The sequence below is a fragment of the Ursus maritimus genome, unplaced genomic scaffold (assembly GCF_017311325.1).
Source record: "Ursus maritimus isolate PB19 unplaced genomic scaffold, ASM1731132v1 scaffold_6, whole genome shotgun sequence".
Classification (NCBI taxonomy): domain Eukaryota; kingdom Metazoa; phylum Chordata; class Mammalia; order Carnivora; family Ursidae; genus Ursus; species Ursus maritimus.
The window spans coordinates 85167849-85188899 of NW_024426774.1; the positions used below are offsets into that span (position 1 = coordinate 85167849).

At 49.6% G+C, this 21051-nt stretch overlaps 1 protein-coding gene across 1 annotated transcript in view; it reads left to right on the forward strand.

The window, feature by feature from the left end:
* SH3RF3 (SH3 domain containing ring finger 3) overlaps window positions 1–21051 on the forward strand; it is a 389783-nt gene that overhangs the window by 357887 nt on the left and 10845 nt on the right. The window contains exon 9 of the mRNA XM_040623720.1: window positions 20334–20668. Within this exon, the coding sequence (XP_040479654.1) occupies window positions 20334–20668 (335 nt within the window). The remainder of the gene's footprint in view (window positions 1–20333; window positions 20669–21051) is intronic.

Sequence of the window (21051 nt, forward strand, 5' to 3'; positions counted from 1 at the left end):
GCTTCACACGGGGCCCGTGGCCACTTATCAAATGTAGCCTGGCTCCACACTCAGAAGATGGGGCACTCCGAGGGCACTACCAGCGTTCAGCACCGGATCCAGGGTGAATACGATGAGGTTTGTGCCCTCGTGGTTTTTTGTGGGGGAAGGTCAAAGCAGCAAGTACAGAGGCTGAAGAGGGCCTAAACCACACAGACGTGTGACAGGGCAAAGCCCAGGAGAGGAACATAAACTCCTCCAAAAATGCTCATCCAGGTTTCAGAGGGGAGCTATTTCGCAAATGGAGCCTAAAAGCATGAATAGGGCTCATGGTAGAGGGATGGAGAGGAGTGCCCGTGTCCCACTGCACCTGCTGGCCTGTCCACAGACCTCCCTGCCTCATGGGCCCCCCTCAACCCCCCACCTGCCCTGCTGAGCCTGCCCCAGGGTGACCTGGAGTGAGCCTGTCTGAGAGGCCCCTGAGCACCCGGGCCCCCCCCCAGGGCACATCGGCTGCCTCCTCGCCCTGTGCTCTCTCTCCCACTGTGTCTCCCACCTGCTCTCTTATATGGCTCCCTGTCACCAGCAGAGCCGTCCTCAGTCCTAGAGTAACACGTCCCCACACGTGAATGAAGCCCCCGCTTGGGGCTAGAAAGTCCAAGGTGGAGACCATGGTCATGAAGTGGGCCGTGGCACTGGGAGAAACTTTCCGTGCCTCTGTTTGGCCTCATCACCTTGGTTTTGGGGGTGGTGGCTTGCACTTGAGATGTATAATGCGTGGCTGGGGGTGGTGACTTTCAGAGCTGGCAGGTGTCCAGAAGGTACCGGTGCCAGGGAGGCGCGGCCACACAGAACACGTGCTTGTCCACGCACAGGTGCGGGCCCGGAGCTGCTCCCTGGGGAGGTGGGTGTGTGCATGGCTCTCCATAGTGTTCTTTGGAGATAGGAAGAGGAGATCGAGTTATGAGTTTGATAGTATTGGGTGAGGTCAGTTGGGAAAAGAAAGCCCTTGGGTTTCTGTATGCTGTTTGGGCTACAAATGTGAGCTGACCATGGATGTGTCCCAGCAGAGCTGTGGGAGAAGAAGGGGGCTCTTTCCACCTCTTCCAGGATGTGGCACCCTGTTGAGGGGAGACATGGGTGTGACCAAGAGCAGGACACATCCCCCCTGGGGATACATGGCAGCCAGGTGTGAGGTCCACAGTCGGCCTGGGGGTGGGTTATAGTCAGAAGAGCACAGAGGCTCCCAGCCGCCTGTGTGTGCACATGTTGTCAGAGCTTCCAAACCATGGGCAGCCTGCCGGGAAGAGGTCACGCATGGAAGCCAGGAGGCACACAGCTGCTTGCTCGTCTTCCCTGGGCAACATCTGGGCCAGGTCCTATCTACAATCCAGAATGCCACAGATACTTCTTTGCTTTCACAGCAAACTGGGGGCAAGACTGAGGGTTCTGGAAGCCTGCCGTCCCTAATGCTTTAGGATGGGAGCATAAACATGCCACACTCACTCTTGGCTGGAGAGTTCAGCAACCTTCCAGAAGCCAGCCCCAGCCTGACCACTTCAGCACCACGAAGGGCAATAACCCCCTCCCCAGATCACAGAAGTCCAAATAGTGCCTTTCAGTGTTATCTGTGAATCTCCAAGTGCTTCTGGGTCATTCTGTCTACCAAACACCCCTCCACCTCCTTGCTTCCCAAAGCAAACCCACACAAAGTGGCAGCCGACCCCCATGCCTCCCAGGAGCTGGTCCAAGCTCAGTTCCTGCAGCTGCCTGGGTCTCAGAGCCAAAGCGGGGAGAGGAGTGTGATGCTGAGTGGCAGCCAGGGTGCAGCCAACCCACAGCCAGCATCTGCATTCATTCTACCACAATGGCCTTCAGCAGGAGACAGGGACAGACCCACAGGAAGTGCCTGACACCTGCCATAACAACCAAGGCATGCAGCCTTCACATTCTTTGGGCTAAACTTTTCTTTATTGTGGAGTATTGAGCAGCACCCTTGGTTTCTTCCTTTTTTTTTAAATATTTATTTATTTGGGGGGCAGGGCAGAAGGAGAGGACAGAGAATGTTAAGCAGACTCCACGCTGAGTGTGGAGCCTGACACAGGGCTTGATCTCATGACCCTGAGATCATGACCTGAGCCGAAAACAATTGGGATGACCAGCTGACTATGCCACCCAGGCACCCCACACTCCTGGTTTCTACCCACTAGATCCCAGTAGCATGTTGTACCCCGGCTGTAACAGCCAGACGTCCCCATGTCTCCTGGGGAGTGAAATTACCCCTGGTTGAGAACCACTGGTGTATAAACTAGCTGTGTCTCTAGAAATACGAATCGGGTGTTTCTAGGCCTGGCTCTGACCCTTGGTTATGTTGATATTATCTTGGCAACTCATCGTCTTTCCAAACCTTCAGAATCCTTTCTTCATTTTCAAAAGAGCCCTAAGCCTACCAAAAAAACTCCTGCGGTAAAACTCAGCTTATTAGAACTTACTCGTCTTGCTTAACCTAAACTTATGCCCGATGATAAAGTTCCCAGTAAGCAGGACGACTTCATTCTGGACATCTGCTGCATAACCTCGTACCTGTAGTCATCAGTACTATGTTGTACACAATTCTGTACTGGGTACTTAAACATTCGTTAAGAGGGTATATCTTGTGTTAAGTGTTCTTATCAAAATAAAACTAAATTTTTGAAAATTTAGCTAATTAACATAGTGAAGGTTCAAGAATATCCTAGCCTAATCGAGAAGCCTATTGTTTCCTTCCTTTGCCCATGCCAGACTACTAACATCCTGCAATGTGACATTCTTAGGGGACACCTAAGTGGCATAGTGCCTCTTGGGATTGGTTGAAGAGCAGATGTGATCATGTCCGTGTGAGCCTTTGACAATTGTGGCACAATCCCAAGGTGAGGTACCCCTACTCAGATCATCTTAGACTCTTCAAGCAGGTCATACAATGAGATCTCATATACAAAATATTTGATTTTTCTTGTTAAGCTGTACTGTGCTATATCAAGGACTAAGAGATACTGGTCTTTCACATGCCCTCTAAAGTGCCCCTGGGCCCTCCATGAGCTTCAACAGGTGATTATGAAGACATTGACCCTGAAGGACCATAGCCTTGGGGAAAACTGAAAATCCTCGAAACTTATTCTTCCTTCACCTGAGAAGGGGCCCTCTGGTTGCATAAACCTCACATCATGTGGTGACTGTTAGCAGCTGACCCTGAGAGAGAAGATTTCTCCGCACAGCCTTCACCTCCAAAGACCATGTCACTTTCTTCCCTCCAAGGAAGAAATGGCAAAAGCCATATGCAGTTAGTGGCACGTCACCCATTAGCCATGGCTTCTGGCAGTCCCCCGTGCTTCTCTCCCCAGCCCACTCCTGAAGCCCCTGAAAGGAGATCAGGAGATCAGAAAGTCCTTCTTCCAAACAGACAAGCCTGTGTAGGGGAAAGCTTCCCCTATTTGTGTGCTCCCAGCAGGAAATGGGAGATTGAAGTGATTGGATCGCAGCCCCATGGAACCCTCTGCTCAGTGTAGATCTCCGCAGAGGAGATGTCTTCCTGCTGTGGGGTCCCTGCATGTCTGCCTCCTCACTTCCCCTACCCTGGTAATGACATACTCTTTGAGGGACTACAAGGCTGAGAGAGACCCTTGGAGACAAGGTCCCCTGAGGGTCCTGTCCACTGACTGTGAACAAAGGACCCATCAAGTCCTCTAAGCTAGCTGAGCAGTGTCTTCTCAGAGGGAGAGGAGCTGCCTGGTTGGAGGCAGCATTTTGAGAAAGCAATTTAAAAGCTTTTATGTCCTCACAGCCTTGTTAACTTTCACCTTCCATCTCTTCTTTATTTCTTCTCTCGTGTCTCTGATACACTCAGACTTTCATGGATTGGATTCCGTAGGCTGTCTGAAAAATGCATCGTCTGGGTAAAACCCTTCTACCCCAATTTCCAGTCAAGCCTGGGAATCAGGATGGGCCCATCTAGCTTCTTAATACCCCATTTTTTTGGTTTTTATGACCCCGCTTTTTGAAATGGTTGTACTAGGTTATCTAGAACTCTTGATATTTCCAGTAAAACTATATTGAAGTTCAGATCCTGGCATCTTTCCTGACAGAATTCTTCTCATCTATTATTTGGATGCCCGGTTAACCTTCAATTGTGCATGTTTCCAATGTTTCTGTAATATTTTCCAAAAAGGCCTGTTGGGCTATGTTTTTGTCTTTCCATCCCGCACTTGTTTATCACAAATGCAGTGTGTGTGTGTGTGTGTGTGTGTGTGTGTGTGTGTGTGTCTGAAGCTCATATGTGAGATCTTTATACCCAACGATGGCAGTGCCAGCACTCTTATTGTGTAGGCATGGTCTGGACTGGGAAATCTCACCCGAGGTCAGAGTGATATCTGCCCCAGTTACTCTCGCCGCACAGCAGATAACCCCCAAAACTCCATGGTGTAGAACAATAATCATGTTGATATGTTTATCAGATGTTCCATAGGTCAGGACCTTGGGCAGGGCATGCCCCAGACACTGTCTGTGCTGCGCCTGGTCTGGGGCCTCAGCGGGGTGTCTAAGGCTGCGGAGGGTGTGCTGGCAGGGCCAGAGCCGCCTACAAGCACGCTCACTCACAGGTTTGGCAGTGATGCTGGCAGTTGGCTTGAACCTCTGTTGGGCTGTTGGTCAGACACCAGCTGTGGCCTCTCCGTGGTCTCTGCATGTGGGCGGGCTTGGGCTTCCTCAAAGCGTGGCGGCTGGGTTCCAAGAGTGAGCGCGTGGCATCTTCATCCTTGGACCGCCAGTGGCATTTCCAGTGTGCTCTATCAGTGGAGGCTGTCATGAGGTCTCTGGCACATGGGGATGAGACATGACTCCTATCACTTGACAAGAGGCGTGCCAAAGTCACTGTGCAAGGACGGTGAGTGGGAGGGGAGACAGTGTTGTGGCCATACTTGGAAAATTCAATCTGCCACATCACCCAAGATCTAACTCTGTGACCTCTCACTCTTTCCCTGAGTTCAGCTGGAACATGGCTTGTCTGTTATAGCTACTCTGGTTCAGTACTTTTTAATTAAGTGCAAACACAAATTCTGTTGTATATGTTATCCCGCAGAGTCTTGCTGTCCAGCACCCACTGATGTCATGGGCAGAGGAGACAGTGGCCTGGGGTGCCAGGAGCCCTCCTACCAAACTTCACAGCCCCATCCAGGCCTGCCTCTTGGCAATGCTGGGCACCTCCACACACCCCTCTGCCTCCTTGTTTATAGGTTGAAATAGTTTGTCAGTTTCTTACTATTAGGGAGGAGAGCATGGACTGCTTCGGGAACCTGACAGCTCCCTGCAGCTCAGAGCTGCACAGGTCATGTGTCCCCTCAGGCTGAACATGTCATCACAGCCTGTAGGAAGGGTGACTTCAACATTGCTACCTGTGAGGACCATTAATTTAGAAGAAAAGACTAGATCCTGCACTGTTCCTTTGGCTGAGAGGTGATATTTTCTTCTCCAATGTAGTAAAAAGCAACTATGAGTGACACTTAAGTATCATTCATACCAAGACTTATTCTTGCAGAAAAAAGGCATTATGTCCAATATCTCCATGGTACCAAACATCCATGTAGGAACCACATTGAGAGTGACGGTGATGGTGTGCACAGACACCCATGCGTCTCCCAGGAGTTAGGCATCTAGCATGTATGCTTTCATTTGGTCCCCATGACAACCCTCTGTGGTAGGAACTACTGTTACCTGATTTCTGAGGTGCACAGGACTTAGGTCACTTGTTCGAGGTGCATGGCTGGGAGGGGGAGGAGCTGGAGGAGAGCCAGGGGTTCTGTGTCCGGCCCTTTGCTGCTGTACTGCCTTGCCTCTCTTTCCTTTCTTCATCCGGAGTCTTAGTCTGGTATCTTAGCTTCAGAATGAGCATCCCAGTGCCCTATGACCCGTCATTTCCCAGGGCACACCCAACAAGCCTGCAGCCTGTAATCCAAGCCATGGTGTAGAACCTCCTTCACTCAGCACCCACTGATGGTGGGCTGCATGTGCCCAGGGCACCCTGACCCTGGCCTCGCCACTGTGTGGAGTGACTGTGTCATGGGACCACCCTGAAGATGTTGGCTGTGCGGCTGCCACAGGCCGACCGGGCTCTGATCACACTTGTTCAGCCCCTTGGTGGAGTGCCGGCCTGGGCTGGGCCTGGGACCCAGAGGTGCGTGCCGCGAGCCCTGCCCTGGGGAAGGCTTTGGTGGCTGTGGGGCCAAGAGGAAAGAGAATAACGTGACTCAGCTGCCCCACCGTAGATTGGTTGTGTTAGATCTGGGGACGCCACCCAACATGTATCACTCAGAAAGTTTCAGCACATGGAGGCTGGTTCAAGGAGCTGCAGGACCCATTGGAGTGTTCAGGCCAGCTCAGCTCTGGAGATGTGACTGTGTTTAGGGGCAGTCAGTGAAGACCAGTTAGACTCAGCAGACACTGAGTAATGTTCCAGAACTTCAGCCAGGCCCTGGTGTATAGGGCAGATCAGGGGTGGGAGGACCCACGCCAAAGCCTTGATGACACCAGAAATGAAGGAACAAACCCTCCCTCCATTCACTCATTCATCAACTGCAGTGGGAATGCAGGTGGTTTGACAGGTAGAGAAGGCGTAGGGTTCACCATCAAGACCTGGATCCAAACCCAACCCCACCCACTTCATCTCTCTGAACTTGAATTTCCTCATCTGTAAATGAGGTGACTATGATCCTTGCCCAGCTGTTATGTAAAGGACTGTTCTGGAATGAATGTTCATGTCCCTCCAAAATTCATAAGTTGAAGCACTAACCCCCAGGGCGAGGTGGGGCCTTTGGTGGGTAATTAGGGTTAGATGAGGTCATGAAGGGGGGACCCTCATGTTGGAATCAGTGGCCTTAGAAGAAGAAGAAGAAGAAGAAGAAGAAGAAGAAGAAGAAGAAGAAGAAGAGAAAGACCTCCCTCTCCACATGCACAGCTAAGGAAAAGGCCGCTTGAGCACAGGAGAGGCAACTGCAAGCCAGGAAGAGAGTCCTCACAAGCTGGCGGTCTGATCTCAGACCTCCAGCTTCTAGGCTGTGAGAAAATAAGTTTCTGTTAGTGAAGTCACCCGGTCTGTGAGATTTTGCTATGGACACCTGAGCAAACTAACAAAGATTTTGGTACCAGGAAGTGCGGTGGTACTCTGACAAATACCTAAATGTGGGTGCGGCAGTGGGTAGAGCCTGGGAGAGTTTGAGGTGCATGCTTGATATATGGACATTAAAGACAGTTCTGGTGAGGGCTCAGAAAGAAAAGAGGAGAGCTGGAGAGAAAGCTTCTCTTTTCTTAGAGAATACCGAAACAACCATGAACAGGACAGTGGTGGAAATATGAGTGTTAAAGAATAGTGCATCGTAGGTCTCAGAGGGAAATAAGGAACGCATTATTGGAAACTGGAAGGAGGGCACTCCTCGTTATAAAGTGGCAAAGAATTTAGCTGAGCAGTGTTCTGCTGTTCCGTGGACCTTTGAATGATGACATTATTGGTTAGCTGAGGAAATTTCAAAGCAAAGTGTCATAGGACTGGCTTAGTTCCTCCTGACTGCTTAGAGTAAAATGAAAGAGGAAAGAATAAACTGAAGAAGGAATTGTTAACCAAAAAGGAACCAGACTTGGGCATTTAGGAAATTCTTAGCCTCTCCATATTGCAAAAACATGAGACAGCATGTTCTGAGGAGACTAAGCATGAGGCTGAACAAGCGGTTGATGGAGAGATGCCAGGTGTGGCTCATGGAGGTGACCAGCAGTCCCCACCAGGCCAGGAGTGGAGATGGAACTATACCCTTGGGGACACTGCCACTTTGAACTAAGTTTTGCACTTGCCTGCGACCTATAGCCCTTTCTCCTTCCCATTTCTGCCATTTGGAATGGGAATGTCTCATTTAGGCCTGTGCCACGGCTGTGCCTGGCGCCACATGGTGTGTCTGAACCACACCTCCCCCCTCACTTGTGTCTGATTTGAATACTGAGATAAGCCTTTGGACTTTAGACTTTGGAGTTGAAGCCTGAATTAATTAAGACTTCGGGGGTTTTGGGGATAGAACAAATGCATTTTGCATACGAGAAGGACATGAATTTGGGGGTAAGGACAGAATTTTATGAACTGAATACCTGGGTCCCCTGCCACCCAATTTGGCAATGAGGCCTTGGGGAGGTCAAAATTAGATGAGGTCATGAGGGTGGAGCCCCATGATGGGATTAGTGGCCTTAGAAGGAGAGGAAGAGAGAGGGCTCCCTTTGCATACCCCTGCAGTGAGGAGAGGCCCCGTGAGGACTCTGGGAGAAGCCGGCCATCTATAGCTGAGAGAAGAGCCCTCACCAAGAACCTGACCATGTTGACACCCCAGCCATGGGTTTCCAGCCTCTAGGCTATGAGAAAATACATTCCTGCTCTTTAAGCCACCCAGGCTTTGGTATTTTGTTAGGGCAGCTCGGGTCAACTAAGACAGAATTGGTATATGCAACACCAGGCATGTGGTCAACGCTCGGCTTGCTTTTTGTTTTTTTTTTCTATAATAATAATTTTTTATGATGTTATGTTAGTCACCATACAGTACATCCCTAGTTTTTGCTGTAATGTTCCATGATTCATTGTTTGCATATAACACCCAGTGCACCATGCAATACATGCCCTCCTTAATACCCATCACCGGCCTATCCCATTCCCCCACCCCCTCCCCTCTGAAGCCCTCAGTTTGTTTCCCAGAGTCCATAGTCTCTCGTGGTTCATTCCCCCTTCTGTTTACCCCCTTCATTCTTCCCTTCCTTCTCTTACCAATCTTCCTGCTATTTCTTATGTTCCATAAATGAGTAAAACCATATGATAATTGTCTTTCTCTGCTTGACGTATTTCACTTAGCATAATCTCCTCCAGTCCTGTCCATGTTGCTGCAAATGTTGGGTAATCGTTCTTTCTGATTGCTGAGTAATATTCCATTGTATATATGGACCACATCTTTTTTTATTTTTTGGACTACATCTTCTTAATCTATTCATCTGTTGATGGGCATCTAAGCTCCTTCCACAATTTAGCTATTGTGGACAATGCTGCTATAAACATGGGGTGCATATGGCCCTTCTCTTCACTATGTTTGTATCTTTGGGGTAAATACTCAGTAGTGCAATTGCTGGATCATAGGGTAGCTCAATTTTTAACTTTTTTAAAAATAATTTTTATTTTGTTATACTGGTCACCATACAGTACATCCCCAGTTTTTGATGCAATGTTCCACGATTCATTATTTGCGTATAACACCCAGTGCACCATGCAATACGTGCCCTCCTTACTACCGACCACCGGCCTATCCCAATCCCCCAACGCCCTCCCCTCTGAAGCCCTCAGTTTGTTTCCCAGAGTCCACAGTCTCTCATGGTTCATTCCCCCTTGTTCCCCCCCCCCTTCATTCTTCTCTTCCTTCTCCTACCACCTTATGCCAGTTAGAATGGCAAAAATGGACAAGGCAGGAAACAACAAATGTTGGAGAGGATGTGGAGAAAGGGGATCCCTCCTACATTGTTGGTGGGAATGCAAGTTGGTACAGCCAATTTGGAAATCAGTGTGGAGGTCCCTTACAAAATTAAAAATTGAGCTACCCTATGATCCAGCCATTGCACTACTGGGTGTTTACCCCAAAGATACAGACGTAGTGAAGAGAAGGGCCATATGCACCCCAATGTTCATAGCAGCATTGTCCACAATAGCTAAATCATGGAAGGAACCGAGATGCCCTTCAACAGACGAATGGGTAAAGGAGATGTGGTCCATATATACAATGGAATATTACTCAGCTATCAGAAAGAACAATTACCCAACATTTGCTGCAACATGGATGACACTGGAGGAGATGATGCTAAGTGAAATAAGTCAAGCAAAGAAAGACAATTATCATATGGCTTCACTCATTTATGGAACATAAGAAACGCTCAGATTTCTGTCCTCTATAAAACAGAGGTGGGGGGGTGCTTGGGTCATTGCCTGACTGAGAAGGAAATAAGAGAGTGAGATGCCTCTGGAAAGGGGCGAGACCTGGCCCATGAATGAGAGTGATAAACAAACATGTCGGGGGAGGATGAGCATGGGCTGCCATGATTTACAGATTTGAAGAAACGGCCTCCTTCACAGTGTGGACCCCACAGCCCAAGCAGCTGGGGTGCCCTCAGGCTGCTGCCCCCTGTCGAGGAGGACAGGGACAGACGGCACGGTGCCAGGGCGCAGGCCTGAAGATGGTGCTGAGAGCACAAGCCCCCAGCCCCTGGCTCAGCCTCACTCCCTCTTTCTTTGCCCCTTGGTCCCCTGGGCTCACCTGACCACTCACCTGGGCATGAGCACAGGGGACATGATCACCTCTGGATCTGTCTAATCAGGGCTGGGCAGAGGGAGCCTCCCCAGGCCTCCAGTTCATAGCTTCGGGCATCTTTTCGTGATTTTATTTGTGTGATTTCTATCTTAAAAGAGTGTCTGGTTGAAGTTGCAGATAAAAGACTTAGAGCTCATTTGAGACCTTGGGGCTAGAGATTCTTTCACCGCAGAAGAGAGAATTGAAGAGCCAATCCTGTGTCAAAGCTTCTGGCAAGAGAACATTAATGAGTGAAGCAAGAGACCGAGTCCAGGAGCATTTGTACCTGGGGCTGGGGGGGGCGGGCACGGCGCTGGCAGGAAGGATCCAACCGCTGTGCAGGGCAGGGAAAGAAACCATAGTACGGAGTCGAGGAGCCCAAGAGAGGGCCCTTCTCGTTGGGGAGGAGATAAGGAGTGCCAGTGCCCTGGACGGGTCAGGTTCAGGGTGACCAGAGGCCCCGCTGAGGTGGGTCCATGGTGTCTCTGTCTGCTTTCAAGTTCTAGTCCCCACCATATTGTCACCATCCTTATTTACTGTGTTTTCTGGGAGCTGGAAAGAGCACCTGGTGCTTTCCAGCCAGCAAGCTGAGTGCGAACAAAACAAGGAAAAACAACACGGTTGGTGTGGTTTGCTTCTCGCAGTATTCCTGCCCTACAGCAGAGCCTGGGGTTTCTTCGAGCTGGGAGCTTCTGAGTGAGTGCACTGTTGCAGGGACCTGGAGGATATTCCTCAGCCTCTCATTGCACAAGAGGCTTCCAAAGGCTCAGAGACATGTAGCTAGCACTCGAGTCCTGTTTGATCCTTCTCTGTGGTGCATACCTGGACATGTGAGCCTTCCTCTGACCTCAGCCTGGGCTCCCGGGACACAAATGCTGGCTGAGGGCCTGCTGAATGCATGAGGAACACTGGCATACACCACCAGCATCGCTGAGATTCGTGACGGCTACACCTTGCTGAAAGCCTGCTCTGTGCTGGGCACTCTGCAAGGTGCTCTACCTGGCATCCTCATCAGTCCTCTGATCAATTCTGGGGCTACTGTCAATATCCTATCCTGAGGAAGCAGCCCAGAGGAGCCAAGAGCTGCCGGGTCACCAGGGTGGTGGGTAATGGGCCAACCCCTTGTTTTATGATCATGCAGCCCTCATTAGAGTTCTGTCATCATCGCTCTATGTAAATACCTCAGCACCCATCTATGAAGTGACTTAAACACATGAAAACCTCAGCAACGCATTGCACAGGGCCTCCCACTTACCAGTGCCATATTGGGATGACATGCCCTAGCTCTCAGGACAAAGCAATAGAGCTGGCATCAAAATTTGGAATCGAGTCCTGGTTTTAAATCCAGGTGGTGCAACTTTTCTAGTTGATTACCCTATGTCTATTGATTACAGTCTCAGAGATTGTGTTTTTTCTATTGGGTTGTTTTAAAAACCTAAGAGCTAATGATGGCCAAGACTTAGTGCCCGGTTCATAGTGAGCTCTCAAGAAATAGTCTGCAGTATAATTAGTTACATTTTGTCGATTTTACATATGAGGAAGCTGAGCCTAAGAGCAGTTCAGTGACTTGTTCAAGATCAGTCAAATGATAAATGACAGTGACACCCAGCTCCATCTATCTCCAAAGCTGTCATGATGTGCCATCTTCTTGAAGTTCCTCAGGGAGACCGTATCCTCTACTTCAGGAGCTCTTTCCTGCTACATTGAACGTGGCTGGTCACCCAAAACCACTTGCCAGGCCCAGCTCCTGAGTGTTTGTTCTCAGTTTCTGAGTCTAGCAAACTGCAGTGATCACAGTGCCCATGGCTCTGCTTTGGAGGACCCAGATCCAACTGCCATTTTTTCTTCTGTCCATTCAGCTTCCTTTTCAGAGTGCCCAGCACAGTGCCATAGGCAGAGCACTGAACGAAGGCTTTATTTAATGGTTTCAATCCTCAGGAAGAGCAAGAGAAGCCGCAGACTGCAGCAGGCATTTCTCCCGTTAAAAACAAAAGCTAGAGAAAGCACAATCAGATTGGCTCATTGTTGTTATCTGCTGCTTCCCTTCCCCGTGATTTTCTTGAATTAATCTTCAACTTTGGTCTTTTGTGAGGGCAGTATTTTTGAAGATGTGTTTTAATGTTTAAGATAGCCAAAAGCTAAATGCACAATTTTCCTGTCTCTTTTAATTAGCTTGTAAACTTCTTCCTCTTTATTTATTAGAGATCTTATAATCCTCTGCCCTTTCTGAAGACGCACTACAAATTTATGTTGTTATAACCCCTTCCCTGTTCTTACAGTAACTGTATTTTCAAGAAGAGATGAGCCTTTCCCCATCAAAATTTTAACAGGGCGTAGCTTTTAATTACTCTTTCCCCATCTCCAATAGGAAACTTTCCAAACATAAATTTCTAATCAAAAGGCTTCCAAGTAGTCCCTTGCTGTCTGGGAGCCAGACTCAGTATATGAAGATAAGGATGCACCATGTCTCTTGGTTTTTTATTTTGATTATCTAAAGGCTCCTCGAAACCCCCAGCACTGTTTGTCATGTCAAATCCACGTGCATCAGGCCTCTGACCGTGCCTTAGTCTCACCAGCTCCTTCTTAAATGTACAGCTACAAGTCATTCTAACAGGCGTGAGGATTGATGCCCCCACTTCTCCAAGGTCTGGCCTTCCTGGAGCCACTGATGTCTGCCCTGTGATGTTCCTGACTGGTTGAGAATTGTGTGACCATCTTCCTAAACTGATTTTGCTTTCTCCATCGTTCTGTCTGTTGTATCAGCCAGAGCCAGCTCTGTCTGCCGTGACCATACAGCACAGAGCAAGTGCACAGCTGCAGGGTGCACCCCCCCATCTCCCCTTGGCAGGAGCTGGTATCACCTTCCCTCCAAAGGCCCTGTGACTGTCACCATCACTGTCTTTGGTCCCATGGTCCCTACTCTGTCTGCTCACCCATGGCTGCGTGCTAATGATCTTGCCACCCAGAGTCACTCACTCATGCTCTGCTCCCTCCCACCACCCCTGCCTCCAACACAGCTCCCAGCAGCTCCCAGTGTCTGCCCAGCGGACTTCCAGCCCCTCAGCTTGGTCTCACGGCGCCAAGATATGCTGTCCCCTGCCTTTCTCATCTCATAGACATCTCCTCCGTTCCTCCCATACCTTCTCATGCCTCACTGGGACCAGATCACCCACAAGCCCACCCCCTTTCATTCTATCCAATCAGCCCAGCCCTCAAGGCCACCCCAACTGCCCCCCCTTATCAGACTACCTGCTCCATAAGCTAATAGCAAAAATTCTCCCTGGTTAATCACATCTAACACCGTTATGTTCGAAGCAACAGATGAGAACTTTTTCCTTTATTATATTTCCCGTTAAACCAAAAGAAATGCACATTTGACATAATGACTCAAATAAATACGAGAGTGCACCACAGCCCTGTAACTACTAATAGTCTGGGAGTAATATCTCTGTGCTTTCCTCAGACAGTCTGCAGATGCTCCCAGGTCACTGAGTACCACCCATGATCTAAACATGACCCATGACCTGTGACCATCGTCTGCTGCATCTCAGCTCATGCAAACGCACAATGAAAATGTGTGGTCGCGTTTGATCTGTGTTCTCAGAGGTACAGTCCTCAGCCACCCTGCTACTTTGAGCAGAGCACGTCCCGTCCATGGGCACAATCACTTGGGGATTCTTCAGGCCGAGGTTTTCCCAGACGATCAGAGCTGAGCCTTGCAATCGAGTCTGAGTTGACATACTATGCACCACACTACCCACCATCGGTGGCCCAGCATTCAGTGTGCGCCTGACCAGTGATTTTAAATGTCTCCCTGTGCAAAAAAAGAATTAAGAATCTGTTTGAGAGGAACTATGCCATGGCCACCGTCTTTAACATAGGAAAACAAAGCAGACAACCTGATTTACACAACAACAACAACAACAACGCGGTACTTGCAGGTCACATTTACAGGTTTACTTCATTTTAATGAAATGAATTGTATCCCTGAAAATTTTAATGTCACATTTTATAAATCAAGTTCTATTCCCTTTGGCTTTTTATAATTTCACAGAGAATTTTCCATAATTTTTGGTTGACTCTTAACTGGCAGCGGTTCTTAAGCTTTAAATTTCTTTTCCCTTTTGCCAAGTTTTTACATTAATGTTCTGTAAAACAATTAAGGCCCCTAGGGAGGCCCCTATTTTAATCATAACAGAAAAACTATTTTTTTATTATTTGTATAATGTTTTACAGTTTTCCTATAATGAATGAACACCTTCAGATATCTTTTTTTAAATGTTAGGTCTCCTGATGGTTCTTTTAAAGGAGGGTATAACTTTATTTTAGGGTGTGTGTGTCCATATGTGTTAGTGTGTGTGTGTCCACACATAAATTTTTTTAATGCAACTCATAAGCTCTTCTCTAATGTGATGGTGCTCTGTTTATGTGCTGCGGGAGGCTTCCAGAGCTACATGTGTATCTCGAGAGCCAGAGCTTCTGGAATTACCTCACCTGGTGCCAGCAGTTCTTGGCTTGAGCCTGTTCCTCTGCCTGGTGTGGCCTGCCTTGCTTGCGGAGCCTCTATTCACATATCAGCCCATGCCCCTCGCAGTGCGACTAGGGAGGACGGGCCCCACCTGGGACTGGTAGACAGCTTAGACCCTCAGCCTAGAATCAGCACACCCGTGCAGGCCAACACTCCCAAGCACGGCTTTAAAACCCATGCATGTTCCCTGCTCTGGGCATTTAGTAGGTGCTCAACGAACCAGTGTCCTCGCTTCCTCACTGTCCTGTGAAGCGGGCCCCTTCTCTGCGTTCTCACAGCACTATCTGCAGTCTTCTGAAGTCATTAGCAGTTTGACACGTGACCGTTGGCTTAGAATTGATCCCTTCCTGGGTACTGGATCAGAATCACTTTTTTTGCCCCATTTCAGACCTGCTGAGTTAGAATCTTTGAGGGTGGGGTCAACATTTACACTGTATCCAACTCCCTAGTTGGTTCTTTGTACCTGAAGTTGGAGAGTACCCTGTGTTGGCCTGTGGGGTCTCTCCAAGGCAAGATGAGGGTTAACAGTGGGACACCTGCCTCAGGTGGAAGCGAAGTTATTTTTACTCATATAACAAAAACATCGTGGGAGCTAACTAGGTGGTGGGTGTTTGGCAAAAAACCTAAAAATAGCACATCATGTAAACACATCATAAAAGCAGCCGCACAATCAAATATTTGTGACATGCGTTCATAGTTTAAAAAGCACTCTTCCTAGTCAAGCAGAGAAAGACAATTATCATATGATTTCTCTCATCTATGGAACATGAGAACTAGGAAGATCGGTAGGGGAAGAAAGGGATAAAGAAGGGGGGTAATCAGAAGGGGGAATGAAGCATGAGAGACTATGGACTCTGAGAAACAAACTGAGGGCCTCAGAGGGGAGGGGGGTGGGGGAATGGGATAGGCTGGTGATGGGTAGTAAGGAGGGCACGTATAGCATGGTGCAGTGGGTGTTATACACAACTAATGAATCATCGAACTTTACATCAAAAACCAGGGATGTACTGAATGGTGACTAACATAATATAATAAAAAATTATTATAAAAAATAATAAAAAAATAAAATATATTTTTAAAAAAGCACTCTTCCATTTGTCATCTTAACAACTCGGTGTTGTCGGAGCCAGGACTCAGACCTGGGCCTTCATGCCTCTGGCCTGGGCTGCCCCTGTGCTCCTCTCCTGTTCTAGGGGCAGAGGAAGGGGAGGGAGGGAGGCCACATGAGAGGGTTGCCTGCATGGAGCGCGGTGAAGGGCTGCACAGAGGAGGAGTACTCCATCACTCATTTTGGGAGAAGACAGAAGATGAGGGCATGTTTCTCTGCAGATGTGCCTTTCACATGCAGGGCTTGTAAGAGGGAGGCATTTTGTTCCCACACTTCAGACTGTTTGGGTTCCCCCCACGAGGCTGAAATGGCTGCACCGTGGACTGGGGATGGAAAGTGACCCTCCTCCGGAAAGAGAAATGGAGGCCACAGATGAAGGCAGCAGAATGCCGGCAGGAAATGGTGTAGGACAGCGGTGACTCTCCTGGCATATACCTACAACGACCCCGAAATTATAACAGCCTCACAATTCTCTGGGCCTGACCAGGCTCAGGAGAGTCCCTAATTTAGTGCTGTTCCCAGGAGAAACCCAGACAAGTCCATCTTTCTTTTAATAGACTTTTAGTTCAGATTAACCTGAAATTGTGTCCTCTAAAACTTCTTTTTGTCCCATGGTGTTGACCCTAAAATGGATCTGCGAGTCTGTTCCCACCACCCAGGTGCCCTTCAGCAGATTCTTACCGGCATCACCCAGAACAGGGCGACCGCCAGGAGAAGGGCTTGGCACATCTATGTCCTCACTCCATGAATTCTGTGCGGATGGGGATTGCTAGTTCACCAACTTCCACAGCAACTTGTAATACTTAAGGTATTAGAAGAATTCTGTCATGGATGGCAAAGGAGAGGGTTTTCCAGTCGTGATATCAGTGTTTGGCAAAATCAAATTAAGAAAATAATCTGTCCTATTTAATCGTGGGGAACTGAGACAGGAAAATTATCCATCACATTCATGCACCAGTTTCCAAACCACAGCTAAGGCCAAACTTCCCTGCAAACATGCTAAGTGGCCCAGTGGCTCCGTCTTCTCTTCCTCACAGCATGCCCCACCACGGCGTGGCCCGTGGCTCCAGGTTTCTGTCCTGAGGTGGCGCCTTGCAAGAGAGCGTTTGTTGATCAAACCTCTCCTCTGCTCTTGAGGCAGAAGAACACCACCATAGGAGCCATAAGCACTGTCATGCTGGCTGACAGCTGGGTCCTGGTCCTTTCCTTTTTTTTTTTTTTAACCTGCTGGGATGTCACAGGTAGGGCTGTGGTTTCACCCCTGAAACTTCTAAGAGGCAGCTCCCCACCTGCCCTGGGCACGTTCTTGTCCTATCTCCTCCACCTTTATTACATATGAGGAAGAGGCCAGGGACATGGACTCTGAATAGAGATGAGATAATTGGATATAGTAGAGCTTGTCCCAGGGTGACGGGGACAGTCACTGTGAAAATGCTTTCCTACACGGAGCCCCTTTGACTGGGACACTGGCCAGCATCTCTCACGGCAGGCGCTGTCCCACTGGCATGTGCGTCCTGACTCATGGACTGTTAACAGAACCCTCCGCCAGTGGTGCCACTGACAATCCAGCACGGTGGCCTGGAGGGGTTGTCCTGCACTGGGCCCACACACGTGTTCACTGGCAGAGTGTCCAGGCTTCCCGCTCTGTCCCGGAAACCCACTGGCCTGACGCCAGGACTGGTCCGCACCCTCTCCGTGGTCTGTCCCAGCGAGGCCCAGCCCAAGACGGCGGCAGCAAAGGCAGGTGGGCCCACAGCCCCTCAGGAGCTGCAGGTGGTGCCAGGCGGTAGTTCATCTCCCCTCGGGGCACGGGAAGGGCTGCAGACCCATTGCACACTGTACCTAATTTTATGTCACTGTATGTACTTCTGTACATATACAATTAAATTACTTTGACTTGTCTTCAGCTTCACCATCCCACTGGATTGGTAACTGGAATGTGAGCATTTGATAGCAAGTAGCTTTGGTGATAGTTGGCCTAGCAGTGTCTGGGTGTTCAGTTTGGGTGTCCACCTGGCTCCCTAGCTCTAGTGGGCAGCCTCACCCTTCCGGAGCACCCAGAGAGCCATGAGCCACCAGACACCACCCCTCACACCTGCAGTGTGTCCTCCCACCTCCAGTGCCTCGGGTTACGAGACTGTCATCGTGAGGAGCCAGACACACCCTACCAGCTGCCAGCACCTTTCCATAGCAGTGGCCTGAGGAGCCGCAGCTACTTGGGAGACAAGGATGCCTCTGAGCCAGCTGTGTAGCGCCCCCTCGTGGCCAAACTCGTGAAGCTCTCCCAAGCACTTGGATGTGGAAGCAGAGCAGAGCTGGGCAACTTAGGGGGTTGACCTTCACTGTGTTACCCCACACCCACCTGCTCCCCACCAGCCTGGGGCTCGCCCATGCTAGCAATTCCTCACCAGGGACAGTATCTAGGACATCTACTTCCATTCTTTCTATCAATATCCATGCTAAGAGTAGAGAAAAACATATGGACTTGTTCATACTAAAGTGTTACTGGCTTAGCATAAGGATATGCACATTCCTAGATACGTGCATTTTAAGAATATGTCGGCACCATTTAACCCAACCTCCCCCAGTAGCCTCTAACGATGCAGACAAGAAAGGTGGGAAGAGGAAATATCCCCTCAGCCTGCCTAAGGGTCTGCTCAGCCCTGTGACCAAAGCGTGACTCTTTGATGGCCATTGCTGACTCGGTGGCTATAGTTTCAGACTTCGTGTGCTGCCACTGTCTTAAACCGTGTGCTCATATCCCCCTGCCACCTGATTTCCACTGAACATTAGAAAACTAAACTCTAGGGGTGCCTGGGTGGCTCAGGTGGTTATGCGTCTGCCTTCGGCTCAGGTCATGAACTCAGGGTACTGGGATCGAGTCCTGCATCAGGCTCCCTGCTCAGCGGGGAGTCTGCTTGTCCCTCTGCCTCCCCACTGGCTCATGCATGCTCTCTCTCCAGTGCTCTTTCTCTCAAATAAATAAATAAAATCTTTAAAAAAAGAAAAAAGAAAATTCAAGTAAGGTCATAAAAATGGTCAAATCCCAGAGCAAGGGTGTTTTTCTAAAAGCACTTCTGCATGTACACGCTTTCTCTTTGACTCACATACATTGTTCAATGGCAATGCTTCACATGCTTCCTTACGTGCTTCCGTGTGATCAGCACAGAGGGAGGCTGACATGCCCACTCACTGACAGCGATACACAGAATTCCCAGCCACCTGAGGATGCTGCCTGGATCCTCTGGGTCTGTGTCACCACCCCAGCCTGTCTCTCCATTCTTTATCAAGAGTTTGCTCTGAGCCCCCCGCGAGACTAAGGAGAGAAGGTCCTTCAGGGCCAAGGGAGTCCTGAGCAGAGCCTCCGGTGGAGATTCTGTGCGCCTCGGCCCACCGGCAGGTGGCATGGCTTTGCAGAGTGCGGTGGGAGACCTCCGCGAGAACTGTGAGTGAGCTGGGAGCAGGAGAGAGGTCTGCACATCCTAGTGGGGCAGGACATCGATAGCCCCGGGTTGTCAGGGCCAATCCTTCTGATGATGTCGCTGGTTTTGTGTGTGAGGAGCCGTGACATCCCATAACAGCCCTTTCTCTAAAAATAAGGAAGCATCTGCTGGGGAAGAGGTCTTATCAGGATATTTTCCACTGAGGGAATTCGAGGGGAGAGAAGTCGCCCTCACTGGGGAGCTGCCCTTGGCTCTGGGACAGTGGTCCTTCCCGCCTGCAAAGAACTTTCTCAGGGAATATATGTGCTGGACACACACGCACTCATACACACTGCAGGGTTCCTGTGTGGTACAAATAATTCTGTGCAGAAGGAGGTTTGCATACCGTGCTGCCCAGGGTTTCCAAACGAAGATGAGTCCGGGTTACATGGGCTTTGGTTCTATAAACACAGGCTTTAAAGGAGCTAATCTCAGGAAGCCTGATGTAGAATCATTTCACTCCCCTCTTGGGTAAAAAGAAGCAAATTATGTTGACTGCTGGCTCTTCTGACATGGCAAGTGAAGCTGCCCATCTGGGATGGTCCTGCGATGGCGAGGGGAGTGTGTTGTCGGGAAGGGCCCCCCACGGCACCCTCTCCTGGGAGCAGTGCCTTCTGGCCTGCCACTGGGCCTCCTGGTCTGTTCTGGGCACTTGCACCAGGTTTGGGGAAAGAAAGGAAAACACAAGTTGGAGAAACTTTCAGTCTTAGCTCTGTTTTCTTCCTCTAACCAGCTTTATGAGATTATGTTTAAAGTTTCTAAATAAGATTATACTTCCCTCCCCACTCACTAACAACAAGGGCATTTAGGAGTATTAACCCACTGGATTTCAATTCTATGTGTCTTTCCAGAAAGAGAAGAAGAGTGGGCTGCTGAAGCTTCTCGCTGGGGCATCCACCAAGAAGAAGTCTCGCTCCCCGCCATCCATCTCTCCAACCCACGACCCCCAAGTGGCGGCGGACACCTCACTCCAGGGCGCAGTAGGGCCTGAAGTGTCCTCACTGTCCATCCATGGCAGGGCAGGGTCCTGCCCCATAGAGAGCGAGATGCAGGGGGCCGTGGGGATGGAGCCACTGCACAGAAAGGCGGGCTCCTTGGATCTGAACTTCTCCTCATCCCCCTCCAGGCAAGCACCTCTCTCCATGGCTGCCATCCGTCCCGAGCCCAAGCCTTTGTCCAGGGAGAGGTAAGGGGGAGGGTGGGCTCATGTCCTCTGGCACCTTGGTGTGGGCTGGTCTCTAGACTGGAGCCATTGAGGGAAACAGTGACGACAGGCATGTTCTGCAGATTAAATTTACCAAACGTCCCTCTTACCCACATCTACTCAGCTCCTGAGCTTGGCTGGTGAGCATCAGATAAAACACATTTGGCAATGAAGGGGAGCATATTTCACATTCTGAACCCACCTGGGTCCCGAGTTCGGGATTTGCAAGGGATTCATCAGGACATTTGGCAGAACTGAAGGAGTACTGAGCCCGAAGAATGGGCAACGATGTTAGTGAGGGACTACATCCCCTCAACCCTGTGGGAAACCAATTTGGCTTCAAGGTATATATTCTGTTAGGTTGA